This window comes from Ursus maritimus, unplaced genomic scaffold (assembly GCF_017311325.1).
Source record: "Ursus maritimus isolate PB19 unplaced genomic scaffold, ASM1731132v1 scaffold_8, whole genome shotgun sequence".
NCBI lineage: Eukaryota > Metazoa > Chordata > Mammalia > Carnivora > Ursidae > Ursus > Ursus maritimus.
In genome coordinates, this window is record NW_024426996.1 from 34240395 (window position 1) to 34255546 (window position 15152).

Consider the following 15152-nt stretch of genomic DNA (forward strand, 5'->3'; position numbering starts at 1 on the left):
CAAAGCCTTGTTTTTCGCACATCGCCACAGCAGACAAGAAATCTTGATGTTCCTGAGCCTGCTCACGCTGGCCATGGCACGCTAGTGCAGAACCTGACGTGCTATGGTCAGTTCAGTAGCGAACTGAATGGCTCTTTTCTCCACGGCTTAGTTCAACGTAATTTTCCATGGAGTTGACCTAAGTGCTTTCACCGGTACTGACGCCTCGCGCCTAGAGTGTGCTTCATGGCATAATAACGTAAGATTATTTCCTTGGCCTTATAAATTAAGACTCTTGAATCAAGTCTTTCCTTTATCTTACTTACCTTAGGCAAATATCTCATTTCTCAAAATAAATACATAGATATTTAATATAGAAATCAATCAACAACAAGAAAAGCACTGACACATCACACTACATTTTATAACATTACAGACAAACAAACACAGATTGGTGAATCAAGCATTTGTGTATCAGAAGAAAGGAATCCATTTGTTACTGAGGAAAACCTAAGGAAAATGGAAAATAAAAGCACCAAGGGGGTGGAAGGCGAAAGGAGTCTGTGTGTCTGCTTCCAAAACAAAGAAAAGGCAGGTGGAAGGAAAGAAAAATAGAATGTGGCCATAAAAGCTACATAAAATGGGACTCTCACTTGACAAAATTAAGATAAACTCCAGCACACCTTGTGTGTTGTACATGCTGACAGAAGGGTTGTTACAGACCGCCGGTTCCCCAAGCAATGTATTATAGGGATTGTTAGTACCATGCGGACGAAGCAGAGCATTGCTTATAAGATGATTAGCCATGGCTCCTGGAGCAGCCCCATAGAAAGACAGAGAAAAAAAAAAAGGTCAATCAGGCAAATGTGTTTGAAAAAAAGAAAGGAAACATTTAGAATGACAACAGTTGATATAGTCCTGATTACAGGCAGGCAGCTAATTAGACTCAAAAATATATGCCACTAAAGCACACATGTTTCCGATAATGCACATATCCAAGAGTCAATGGGAAAGAAAATGGTTTACAATGCTGATTAAGCCCCATTTAGGGTGTTCTCTTTCCCAAAGTATAAGCAAGAATATACTCCCATGCTTGCTAAAAATAAAAAAAAAAAATTAAAAAAAGCAAAACATAGTCTTCCATACAAACAAAACAAAACAAAAGCTGGAAAAAAATTAAAACACAGAAAGAAAAGCCAAAATAAACAAAATATTTCTCTCATTCATAGAAACCATTGGGTTGTTCTCAGTGAAAATAAAAAAGAATAAAAGGCAACATTTACGATAAAACACTCATTTGGAGAGCAGTTGTTGACACAACAGAAGAATTTGACATTTCTTAAAATTCTATGAAAAAGAATTCCTTAAATTGAAATAAAATAAAATATAATCACTCTTATTAGTACACCATAGTAAGCATACTAATCAGGTGAATTTACAAATCTGATAAAATAATCATATAGATATTATTTTAAAATCTTTAAAAAATATATTCGCTTCATAATATCCAACACATACATAATTCCATTTTCCATTTTCCAACTGGTTGTTTGAATTTTGGCACAGCAAAGTCACAAAGTTAAATTATTTCATCTCTTTGTGAATAGATGTACTTAGTTCCTAACATATCATCAGTATGAGTTGCAACCTCCCATCCTCCAAAACTGCTTAACCAAATAAAGCGAAAGATCAGAGGAACAGTTTTATTAAATATAACTAGGCCACGTATAAAATGAATGCAGAATGCATGTTTATGTTAGATGATAAAGAAAATGTGACTGAGGAAAGGAAAATGCAAATTGTATGGGGACAGTCAGGTTGAACATGAGTATATGGTTACTTCAATATATATATTAGAGAATGAAAATAAGATCTATAGACAAGGAGAAAATATTTGCAAACAAATGTACAAATATTTGTAATTCAACAAAAGACTAGTATCTGGAATATAGAAAGAACTCTCAAAAGTCAACAGTAAAACAACAACAACAAAAAAACCCCAAAACAGAACACAAACAAAAAAAAAAAAACCCAATCCAATTAGAAAATGGGCCAAAGACATAAACAGACATTTCATAGCAGAGGATATACAGGTGACAAACAAGCCCATGAGAAGAACTGCTATTAGCTATTAGGGAAATACAGATTAAAACAACAATATGATATCACTATATGCTGAAAATTTCACTGGTGACAACATTAAATGCTGGCAAGGGTGAAGAGAAACTGGATCATTCGTACTTTGCTGGGGGAATTTAAAATAGTATAGCTATTCTGGAAAACAGTCTGGCAGTTACTTATTAAACAAACCATGCAGTTGTTACCATACCACCCAGCAATTGTACTCTTGGACGTTCATCCCAGATGAAATGGAAATTTATGTTCACATAAAAACCTATGCATGGATGTTCATGCAGCTTTATTTATAATAGTCCATAATGGGAAACAGCCCAGATATCCTTCAACTGGTGAATGGTTAAACAATCTGTGGCCTATCCTTACAATGGAATACTATTCAGCAATAAAAAGGAACAATTATTGATACACGTAACAAACTGGATGAATCTCTGGATCATAATAGAGAGTAAAAAAAGACAATCCAAAAGCTTAAATACTAAATGAGTCCATATATATGTATATATGGAAATTTACATATATATATATAAATAACATTCTTGAAATGACAAAATTACAGACACGGAGAAGACATTAGTGCTTGACAGAGTTAAAGATGCAAGGGGGAGGGAAATGGATATGGTCATATTGTGATAAACGGTCAACATGAGGCTTCCTTCTGGTTATGGAGCTACTCTGTGTCTTGACTATGGTGCTATAACACAACCCATTCTTGTGATAGAATTGCACTGAACTAAACACACACACACACACACAAATACAATTAAATATAAGTAATGTTGAAGACATCTGAATAAGATTGCTAGATATTGGTCAATATTCTGGCAGTGATTTTGTAGTACAGTAGTATAGTTTTATAAGATATTATTGAGAAACACGGCACAAGGAACACGATCTCTTCATTATTTCATATAACTGTAAGTGGATCTATGATTATCTCAAAATTATAAGTAATCTATATTGAATGAATGAAACAAAAATGTTTAGTTACTTATAGAAAAGTAAAAAAAAATGAGAAGAAAAAACTTGGCCATGGTAGTTTTTATTTTTTTTCAAAATCATAGCTCTTTGTGATACAGTAAATTATCAATCAAATCATGCATATTTTACCTTGTTATTTATTTTTTTAAGGAAGCTCTATGCCCAATGGGGGGCTTGAACTGACAACCCCAAGATCAAGAGTTGCATGGTCTACTGATTGAGCCAGCCAGGCGCCCCAAATAACACATACTTTAACCTCAAAAATGGGTAAGTGAACACCTCTAGATTTACAGGACAACATAACTTGTCAGATCTCTACAGCTGGAAGGTTTCAGTTCTTATAGGAAATAAGCCACGTGTTTGCATTCTATACTTCCTGCGAAGAACTAACACAGGACTAGCACAGAATTTTTCACTTATTAAATGCTCAATGAGTATTTGCTGAAATTGTACAACATATACATTCAAATGGCTTTAACACAGTGAGATGGCAGATCTTCCATTTATCATACAATGGGTCAATCAGGCTATTACTTTCCATTGATAAATTAAATATAGAGAATACTAGTAAGAAAAACTACAGAGTTGGCTACAGTGCCTTTCAGATAAGAAATGGAATACTGTAAATCTTAAACATGTGTATCATTGATGTTACACAAATTTAAGATTGTTAGAGACTAGATGGGGTCCACGCAACATTTTTAAAAAGCAAATTACTTGTAAATTGTACCTGCTACCTAATATTTATTATTGTAGCTTCTTTCAAGTAAAAAGGAAAGTTAGTCTTCAATACAAATAATTACTTTCTAAAATTACTCTGAGAATTTCAATAGAAAATGAAAGGTGTAAACAGCTTAAAATGAAAGAGGGTAGAAACCTTAAAAATATAAAATGGCTCAAAATCACCACATTCCTTCACAGATCAAATAAGGGTTAGACCTTTATGGCTGGGGCTTATATCTGTATTTCTATAACCTTCCTTCATTATTACATATGACTTAATTTGAACTAATTAAAAAACAACTAAGATGCAACGATTTCATGCTACTCCCCCACCTCTTGCTTCAAATAGATTACAAGGTGTCTCTCTCTCTCTATTTTTTCTACACCAGTGTAAAAGAATATACTCTTTAGGTCCTTTAAGAAAGAAAATAGGTGAACTGGGAGGAATCCAACATAAGCAAAAAGCAGGTGACTCAATATTTTTTTCCTGTTTATCATTGTTTATAAAAAATTAAAAATATAAGGACAAAAATTTAATCATAAAAAATGGAGTTCTGTAATTGAGTTGTAACAAAGCTATCAAAATTGTGACAGAAAATCCATCTGGCTATAGCTTTCCCAGCATAAAGTTCTATTTCAGTTTTTCAAAGTATTTTCTAGTTTTTGAATGTCCTTGAAGATGCCCTTATTAATCAGACTACTAATGTAGGAAGACCGAGTTTTTTAATCAATTCCCGCTAATCTGGAAAGGCCAGCAACAATCACAGAAATGCCATTGGTATACAGCCATGCTGTGACACAGTGTTGACTAAATGGAACAACATTCAGTCCCAGCCACATGGCTTTGGTAGGTGGCTTCCTCAAATCTAGGCGCAATCCAGATCAGATACTGATCTATAGCCTAATAAGTGACATGCAGTCATAATTAGAGACACCCCGCCTTTAAATCTACAACCACACAAACACGTATAAACATAGTCTCAACCTTTCCAACATAATACACTTTTTCCTTTCTCATTGGTATTAAAGGCCTTTTTCCTGATAGAAAGTGAATCAGTTATGGATCAGGTTTATGGATTTGCTAGTTTGAAAGAATAAGGGATATGTTTGAGTGACCAAACAGTTATCTGTCGTTTGATTTCCCTAGTGCAAGAAGGCAATACTTTTTCCATGGACATTCAAAGCTTGCAAGAGGTCATTTTTTCTGTTGCATTCCGAACAAGTGCAACAAAGCATCATCCCATGGTTCCTACAGTCCCCACTCACATTTAGTTATCTCAATGACACCTTTGAAAGGTGGCCCCTTACCATGCCGAAAACACCGTTTTTTTGTCAATGCCTAGATCTCTGAACTGAAAACTTGTATAGTACCTGTCTTCTTGGGTCTTTAGTGTGCAAAGTTACTTTTGTCTTTCTCTATAGCTGCACTGCATCTCACTTGTCTTTGCGGAAGCCTATTCTGTTTGCTTCTGGCTGTTTCCCCAATTTACTCAGGTCACTTTGAATTCTGATACTATTTTCCAAGGTTCTGTCCACCCTGTCTCTTCCTCTTCCTTCCGACTAACTTCTGATTTGTAAACTTCCTTTCTAATAGCTGTGAAGTTGCTGCAGACTTCCAAGAAGATCAGTGTTTACAGACCATCTGTCACTGTTTTTCAGCTGTAAGTTAGTCAGGTTGAAGACACAAATAGGCTGATGTTGCGGGCTGGAGGAGAAGATTTGGGAAAAGAACGTTTATGTGCAAATTTCATGGGAACGTAAGCCCTAGGAAAGCAAGGAATACACTGGGTTTTATTATTGCTCTACACCAAGTGTCTAGAATAGTTCCCAGGGCTCGGTAAATATTGGTTAATTAATGAAGAACATGTGAAATCTATGGCATCCTTAGTATATCAAACTAAAGCAAGTCATTTTATCAATTATGAGCAGTTTTATAATTTGAGCAAATTTCTTAAGAGTGTCAACTGTCCAATTCTTAATGTGATTTCTTCATTTCCTTCTAACACTGTACCAGGTCCTATAATACTGAAACTTTAAAGCAGAAATAAACACTCATATAATTATTTGGAAATACAAAATGCTACCTGAATACTAACTGCAGATAATATGATAAAAGGGGGGGAAATAATGGCACAGCCTGCTGTGACTTAAAATAAAAAGCTCAAATTGGGTAAAAAAGCTCAAAGTAAAAAAGCTCCAATTGGCTATGTAAGAATAACTGCTCCTTAATTATCTGACTCACTGAATCCTGGGTATAGTCTAGTCAAACCTGCTCTTTAATAAAACCATGGAAAAGGAATTAAATTGAACTTCAATATATGTGAATCATCAACAAAACTGTCAACAGAGAGCCAACCACGAGATCTTCTCTGGCGAAAGCAGGACACAAAGCAAAAAAGATTTTCATATTCCGCACTGAAAAATTTTGGGAAGTTTTCTGACAATTATTTGAAAGTCGGATCCTAAGGCCGCTGAGAAATACTACATGTAAAATCACAGACCTTTTAAGAAGAGTCTTTTTCTTTTTTACTTTGCTTCTATCTGAAGAGAGAGCTATAAAAGTTTTTGAATGAGTGCAGTTTGAATGGAAAAATAATGAGTACACTCTTTTCAAATGCATAGTTTTACCACAAAACTGTTGTATTTCTTTCCTTATGAAAATAAAATAGGTGTTTTGACACGGGGAGGCCTTGAATGACAGCACTGTCGAGGCCGGTTCGGTGTGATATGTGTAACTGGGGCCTGCAAATCAAATGTAGAGCGGCAAGCTTTGAAATTGTGAAGTAAAAAAACAGATCCGAAAAAAAGATGACAGTTGAATCCCACTTGAATCCATACTGTATCATTCAGAAACCTCATTCAAACAACGTCTCTTCCTGACAGCAGGCTAACAAAAGTACACTGAAAAGTTCTTAAAATAACTTGAATTGTCATTCTGCTTTGCCCCTCACACTTTTTAAAAAAAAATGTACTTTCATTCTTATTTGTTCTTATTGGGTAGGCAAAGTTGTCTAGTTCTAGGCCTTGGTGTTCTCATGAACCAACTGAATACGCCGTTCTTGAGAGTCGCATACCAACACATTACTAATTTTCAAATTCTCGTTATTTATGAATATCTAGGATGGTGCATGTTCTGTTTTATTCCGCCAGAACAGTTTTACCTGGATAGTCTTTCTTCTTTAATACACCTTGTCCTTCATTCTGTTCCCTCTTGGTTCCCTTTCCTTGATTTGACATATTTTGCTTTTATGAAGTCATTTCCAATACATATATTGACGAATGCATAGACATCAGAGTTCTACATAAAGCAGAGGCACTACGGGATGACGTCTCTCTGCTTCTGTCTTCAGAACTTGATTCTGGCCCATAATGGAGCCTTCATTTCACACAAGTAAAAAATAGTTTCACTAAAGATGGCATTTTCCGTAGAATCCTAAGTTCGGTGTTAAGCAAGTGATCTTTTACCAGGAGATGGTATCTATTGAGTTGTGAGACCCTTAAAATTGAACGTAAAGTTGTATGTTTGTGTGGTCATGCGCACATGACTGCATTTCTTTCTTGTGAAAGGATCCGGTGACTTTGATTTCCTTTTCAAAGAGGTTAGAAAACTGGTAGAGAGAGAAAAAAAAGTCTTTTTCTTTAGTGAGTGAACTATATTATAAACAACTGGAAAAAATGGATCAGAAGTACCCCAACTACGTCTTATATTCATTTTAACATTATCTAATCTACTGCTATCATTTACTACATAAAGAAACACAGGTCCAGAGACATTTATAATTTATTCAAGGTCACATCTGACTCTGGTAGTTTTATTCAAACACATTTAAATCCATGACTTTCAAACATTTTTAGCATCCTCTCCCAAAAGGATGTTTCAATAAAACTTTATCAGGAGCCTTATACAAGTGTATTACTTTTCTCTCATATGCTTTTCTGTAATGTTCAATTATTTAATTTTCATATTCATGTATTAATTTATATTACATAAATAAACCAAAATGAAAGTTAATCAATAAAAGAGACTTCCAGAACTCTGGAGAACTGATTCAATAGGTATTATCTATTTTAAGCATTTTGTTTCCTATTTTTTCTCTTTCTGTCTAACAGTACAATATCAACATCACACACAATCTACAGAAAGAGCGGAAAAATGATTAAGTTCAATTTTGGAGGGCTACTTTATAAAATAGGAACAGCCATTTGAATCAAGACCAAGTTGTTTATAATAACGAACAAAACTAAAAGAATCTACATACTACCTTAAAATTATATAAAAATAACTTTAAAAATCACAGAAATCATAATTTTATATTTTGCAGTTATTCAAATAATTAATGAAATTATCAAGTGTCAAAGAAGAAATATTTTATTGAAAGCCAAGAGCTCTTTCATAATTTTTTTTCTAAAGTCGTAAATTGAAGAGCTGACATCTTGATTTATTACACTGTGCACTTTTAATAGCCAACAAGTTTGCTATTAAATTTTAATCAACCTGCCCTATTAAATTTCTTTCAAATGGTTCAGAGATACTTCAGCTTCTTTTAATAGCAAATCCATTCACTGGGAATCTATTAATATGGACATGTTTTCTCCAAAGTACAGATTGGGTTATTGTTAGTTTAATATGAAATTAAATATTCTGAATGCAGAGGTGTTGTCTCTGTTTAAATAGCTAAGCTCAGAGTTTTAGATATGGGAACCCAAGAAATTACCTTGTCTATTCCTCCTTATTTTGCTCTAATTGGCTCTTTATATGTCTTCTTGTACAGACACATGAGTTTTTCTACAATAAATATTTAGAAGTCAAATTATTGGGCCATACATTGTCCACATTTCAATTTAGAACATGTTGCCAAAATTCTGGCAAGTGTATTTGTACCAATTCACACTTTCATGAGCAGTAGAAATTTCTCAGATTCCTACTAGGACTTGGTATTGTAAGCTTCATATTTTTGCCAATCCGATAAGAGTATACAATGATATTTCATATTACTGTTATACTTTGCATTTCCCAGATTATCAAAAAGATGGGGTAATTTTTCATGCTTATTAGCCATAAAGGTTTCCTATTTTGTGAATTGCCTGTTCTTATCTTTTGCCTATATATATTGATTTGTAGACATTCTTCATACAACATAGGCATAACATTCTGTTTGTTATATGTTGTTTACACCTTCTCCCAATAGCTTACTGTCATGAGTACTGTTTACATTTTGAGACAAGAACCTTACCTTTTTCTTATAATTTATAATCTGTGTTTTATTTCTAAGAACTCCTACTTTAACCTAATATATATATATTAGGCTATAATGTATATATACTAAATAATATATATATATAATATATAATAATATATATAAAAGCTCTAAAGAATTTTTGTATTATATATTTTAATGTATTTTATATAATATATTACACTGTATATTGTAATTATATCTATCTAATAATTTTACATAATTAACTGAAAGCAAAACTGCTTAGAGATCTTTGGTTTTCTGACTGCTCAAGCCAACAGCAGCAAAATTAAAACTCAGAATTCTTGGTGAATCTTTGCTGCACAATAGTGTAAGTGGTTAATCTGCAGTTGAAATGATGAACATATGCTATTCAGACATTCATCTCTAAAACTCATCCTTTGTGGCCAAAAACATGTATTTCTGTGTGCTGTTAACTTGGGACATGTTGAATACATTTGGACATTTTTGAATACATTTCATAGTACTAAAAACAAAAAATACTAAGCCTAAAGATAATGAGCCAAGTTTGCTTAACCACAGGCAAAATAGCAGTAATTACAGATCTTTTTAGTGTATCAAAGGCATTTAGCAAAATGTCATTCACATTATAGCTACTTAGTTTCTCTACATTGGATTATCTCTTGATATCTGTTAATGGAATGTGTCAATCCCACAGCTATATGTATTTGTAAATCACACATTGCTTGTGCATTTTCACTTAATAAAACGCACCTCAGAAAAAAGGAAGGTAAGGAAATATAATAACTACTTAACAATATGAAATGCTTTACCAATATGAAGAAAATATGACTTTTTGTATAACGCTCTGCCCTACGCTGGCATCCTTTCCTATATTGAGCAAATTATATAGCTTACAGGCAGAAGGTCTATTCTGGCTAAAACTTGAATATTAAACTTGGAACCGATAGTTTAACAAATATGTCTGAGAAAAATAAAACAAAGCATCTATGAATAAAGAGATTCTTGATAACATTTGGAAAAGGCCTGTTTCATCATTTAATCATAATCAGTTCTGTTCTGTTTAGACTAAGACTGTTTCAGGAAACTTACATTGTTTCTACCTCTCTGCATCAAGATTAACTATCTTCCTTCAATCTGTGTATCCTCTCAAATCTTTCTTAATTCTCCAGTGATTTTTCTGGGGTTGTAAATTACGTTCTATGAGTGTGATGAGTAACTTGTCTTAGTTTTTGAAGCAACCGCATTCCTTATAATGATAAATTATGAAGAAAGTCTCTTATGAAAACCATAGGAGAACCCATCACATAAACACTTACTTTTAAATGGCATGTAAGGTTAAGCTATAGAAAATGCATGCTTCTGTATGCAGTGTAATTCAATAAAACAGAAGCTATTTTAATTGGATACTGCACAATTATTGGTAATGACAATTTAAGTACCTTTTTTCTAATGAGGACTCTTTTTGGCTAACCATATATCCCTCTTCCATGATTTAATTTTTCATGTAACTGAATTAATTCTATTTACTTTCAAAGTAGCAGATACGAATTAATACAATCTATTTCTTAGAAAAAATAATGTGAACAAATAATGGCTTTGTTAGTTAACTTTGGATGTTGTATACTACATTTATATCCTCACAAGCTTTATGTTTATAATACAGTAGGAACCTTTTTCCAGATGAGAGGTATAGTCAGGTTTTGTTTTTAAACTGTGAATATAAGACATTTCATACTTTTTGTTAAAACTGGAATTAGCACATAAAAATAGTAAGTTTAATTTATAACATTATCATTATCTATCTGAAGTTAACTCAAACAGATTTTCTACTTGTTTTAGGCATTATTACGTTGTCCTGACAGAGGACAATGTCAAATTCAAAAGTACAAATACCTGGGTAAAATTGTATCTTTGGTTGGCGCTATACTGAATTATTAGAGGCAGAAGCTATTTACCTGATTTTTAAACACAATCTTTGCTCTGACCAAGATGTTCATCCTTTTACTGAAACGTAAGAAGTTAAAGATAAAGGATTCTACCAATAAAATACCTTGAGACCTTCCAGGAAAGAAAAGAAGAATGATTATAAAAATCTTCTTGCAACCCAAGTCCTAAAATCAGACAATAATATATAGCAAATCAGCATATTCTATATCAAATAGTTTTGAAAAGCCTGGCCAATCCATCTCTCCATATATTCACAGTGTTTTAAAGCTTTTCTTTCTGTAACTGAATCGGATGAATCCACAGTAAAGAGTATACCTAGCACAAAATAAAGTAGAAGGAAATGAGTAGTAGGTGAAGGAAATTAAGAAATAAAGATGTTGATACTTGTGGTGTTAAGAATATCATATTTCCATGTGAAGTGAGAAAAGTATCTTTATTCTAATCTTAGCAAGCTTCATGAAAAGCTGTCATCATAAAAAAAGAGTGAACAATTTTGTTCTCATGACTAGGGCTTTGCAGTCAGAAAGATCTTGTTTAGAATCTAGATTTCATCCTTTATTAGCCATTCCACTTGGACAAGTAAGCAAAAAACCCAGCTTCTTCATGGATATAAAGATAATGGATGAATCATGAATAGTGTATAATAGATAAAACTCCTAACTACACCCACCAAAAAATCCCAAAGGGATCAAAAAATATAAAGAGCCACATTGTGTTCTATTAGAGGAAAGAATACCAGGGATTTCTGAAGAGAAGTTGAGTATATATATTTAGTTCTTAAAAATAGATGTTTTTTTGAAAATTACATCCCCAGCAACTTAGATGAAACAACAGTAATATTTCAAAAATAAGTGGGAATGTTTCATAGCACTATATTTAGAAATTATCAAGGTAACTCACTGCAGCTTGTTTGATTTATAATAAGGAGATAAGAGATACTGCTAACTATATATATATAAGGTGGTAAGATAATAAACTATAATAATGCAGAATCTACATAAAGAATTCTCTTTGTGAAGGGATCTATAAAAGCTACAATAATAATAGTAATAATAATAATAGTAAAGTACAAGCCATTTTTACTGTTGTGTAGTTGGCTTTGAGAGGTTGGATGACTGAAAGGACTCATATCAAAGAGACAAAGTTAAAAGCAAAGCACAAGAAGGACTCACTGCGCAAGCATTTTAGAAGTTTTACTTTCAATTCCTGACAGCAATTTATAGCAAGAACATTTGCCCCTGATTGCCTAGAAATCAATATTCAATATATTTCATTTTGCAATGGAGAATTCATTCTGAAAATAATTTGGTCTCCTTGAGTTAGGAATCAAAATATTAATAGCATTGTTTAATTATCTATCTGGCATAGCATTTCACTTTTAAAATCTTTACCTACTTTGCTTTTGTGTTATTAAACTGATTTTCCTAACACAAAAGATATCCTTATTTTGTAGTACATTTTCTGATTATGTCTTTATTGATGACGTGTATAAAAGGAAATGAATTAACAAGAGAGTACTGTTGCCTCATTTACAAATCAAGAATATAAAAGTCAAAAAATACTAGATATAAATGTAATGGTGACTCTCAAATGAAAATGTTTTCCATGCCATAATACTTATAATATTTGCACTTATATTACCATAATGCTTGTTCATAATAAAAAGTAATTTGTTGTACAAGTCAACTTTGATTTATTAGTCATGCAAGTACTCTTAGGCACATCATTTAACTGTTTTTGCAAATTTCACAAATAGATGTCAGGATCTGGTTAATATTTACAAACAATTTTATAATCCTTCAGAACAGCAAGGCTTTTGAGAAATAGGACACATTTGTGCATATAAAGTCATATTATATTTACTGAGATTAATAAAGTGCAGTGAATGAGTATGAGGGTTTCACCCTTTTAAGCTTTAATTTATAGAAGTCATTAACTGCAGTGAAACACCACTTACAATTTTTCATTGCACTTTTCTTTAAAAACACAAAAGTAAAATATGTTGAGTAGCCTGAATATTAATGAGGTAACAGGTGATTTACTGTGAAGTTTCTTCTGCCTTGGTGACCAACCTCCTGGGAAAGACAATACAGTCTCTGACAAGACATGAGTTTAAAACGGGAATGAGTCACATCCCTTCTCTGCTACATAACTGGTTATTTAGCAGGGCTGTCTGAATTGAACTAGTGTTCTCAGCTTCTGAAGGGCAGAATAGGGCTTGGAGGAAAGAGAAGGCAGTGTTTGCTTATATCATTATCTAAGGTAGGGAGAAGAAATATTTTACCTTTATTTCTTCAATGCTAAAATATGGTTACAAATCAGAAGTGGAAAGTACAACTAGGCAGATATAATGTGCATTTAATTTCTAATGTAGAAGAGACAATTCAGTTTTATTAGTTTATTTCTTTTTGTTAGCCTCAAGGGTAGCACCATTTTAGGTAAATTATTATTTCTTTTACTTGGCATTCAGGTAACTGTTTTATTCCGCCCACCTATTACTAGAAAATAAAAAGGAAAGAAAACCTTCAGTAGTCAATGATGAATTTTAATATCTAATTATCTGAAAGCACTGGCAAGGATCAGTTTTCATTTGTTAGAAGATGTAAGCAAACTTCTGAGTAAAATAATGATAAGAGTACTTATTATTTTGGAGGCATTGTAGTAAGGAATTGATATATATATAAACTCACTTAGTCCTCTCAAGGTCCCTGTGAAGTGGGTGCTCTCTATATCCCCACTGCATAGACACTGAGGATATAAGCAATTTACCAAAAGTCACTGCATTAAAACTCCATTCTCAAAACTACTATGAGTAAATCAACAATTTGCAAAGTCTATTTGATGATGCCCTTCCCTTTTGTATCAACAATGTTCCAAAAAGGTGAGGCCACCTTTCAGTAGGTAGTGGTGCCACTGAGAGCCAAGATTTACCCTTAAAATTTATGAAAAGATTGCCATAAGCCATCTTATTGTACTGATTACATAAATTTATTGAGAACGCATGTGTAGACTAATACACATCTGAACCTTGAAAGAAGAATCCATCAACTTTAATAAATATGGGCTGCACATCTACAGAAGAGACAGTTTTTAGTCACACAACACTTAGGTTTGGCTTAAACAAATATAGCTTTACTGGTCAGATCTCCATGTATAAAACTCTAAATTGCATTAACTTCTGTGGGAGGTCGATGAGATGGAGGATGGGAGATAGGGGGAAATAAAAATCCACTATGCTAGCCAAGCTATTGTTTCAGGAGAAGAAATGCCTTTGTGCTAATTCTGCCACTAAGATGGGTCACATTTGTGTTGGGGAGGGGGGTGGGGTGGAACACTTTTCATAATCCAAACATAGTATTGGTAGCAGCTACCTAGCAAAAATTGATTTTAAACTGAAGTTTCTAGTGTCAATTCAGCTAATTAAATAAAAAGAAAATGGGAAATGCAATTATATTATTCATGATGAGATAAAGCCTAATAAAATCCAATTTCAGAAAATATTCCAATTTCTATATAGATCTATAAAAAGAATAGAAATGTTTAACCATTAACTGAACTACCAGAGAAATTTCTCAGCAAATGCTTCATTTTGGGATCAAACTCAAGTTTTAGAGGCATCGTTAATCTAAACTGGTCAGGATGAGGTTTGGCCAGCAGAGATTGTGGGTTGGAAATATAAGTGGGAAAGATTAGTTTAGCTACAAATTGTTTCTACCACTACTGGGAAGTTAGAGCTACTAGAAATTTGGGTAAGGTTTCTAATACATCTGGGAGAAGTTCAGGAGGATTGAGGACTGACTTCAAGATATGTGCAAATAGTAAATATTTAAATGAGCAAATGAACAAAACTCTCCTGTGGGGTTTGTAAAAGCTTGAGTTTGGATCAGAGTTAATCCTCCTTAAAACTTCCTATAATCAACTATCACATTAATGCTCTTGAAAAACTCCTTCTGACTGTGTATGAAAGTGGCGTCAGGGAAGTTAACATGATTGTAGTCCTGGTACCTACTGGCCTCAAGGAATTCTTCATTTACTTGAGTGAGTAGCACTGTAGTAAATAAGTCAGAAGGGGAAAAAGTATCTTACAATGTACAGGGAACATTTGGAAAACACCTTCACAAATATAGATATTCAAAGGACAAATGGAACGGAATGTGTAATGGA

The 15152-nt window shown here is 33.2% G+C and overlaps 1 protein-coding gene across 1 annotated transcript in view; it reads right to left on the reverse strand.

The window, feature by feature from the left end:
* Positions 1–15152, reverse strand: part of ADGRL3 (adhesion G protein-coupled receptor L3) — a 482854-nt gene that overhangs the window by 7601 nt on the left and 460101 nt on the right. The window contains exon 23 of the mRNA XM_040624907.1: positions 663–791. Coding sequence (XP_040480841.1) covers positions 663–791 — 129 coding nt within the window. The remainder of the gene's footprint in view (positions 1–662; positions 792–15152) is intronic.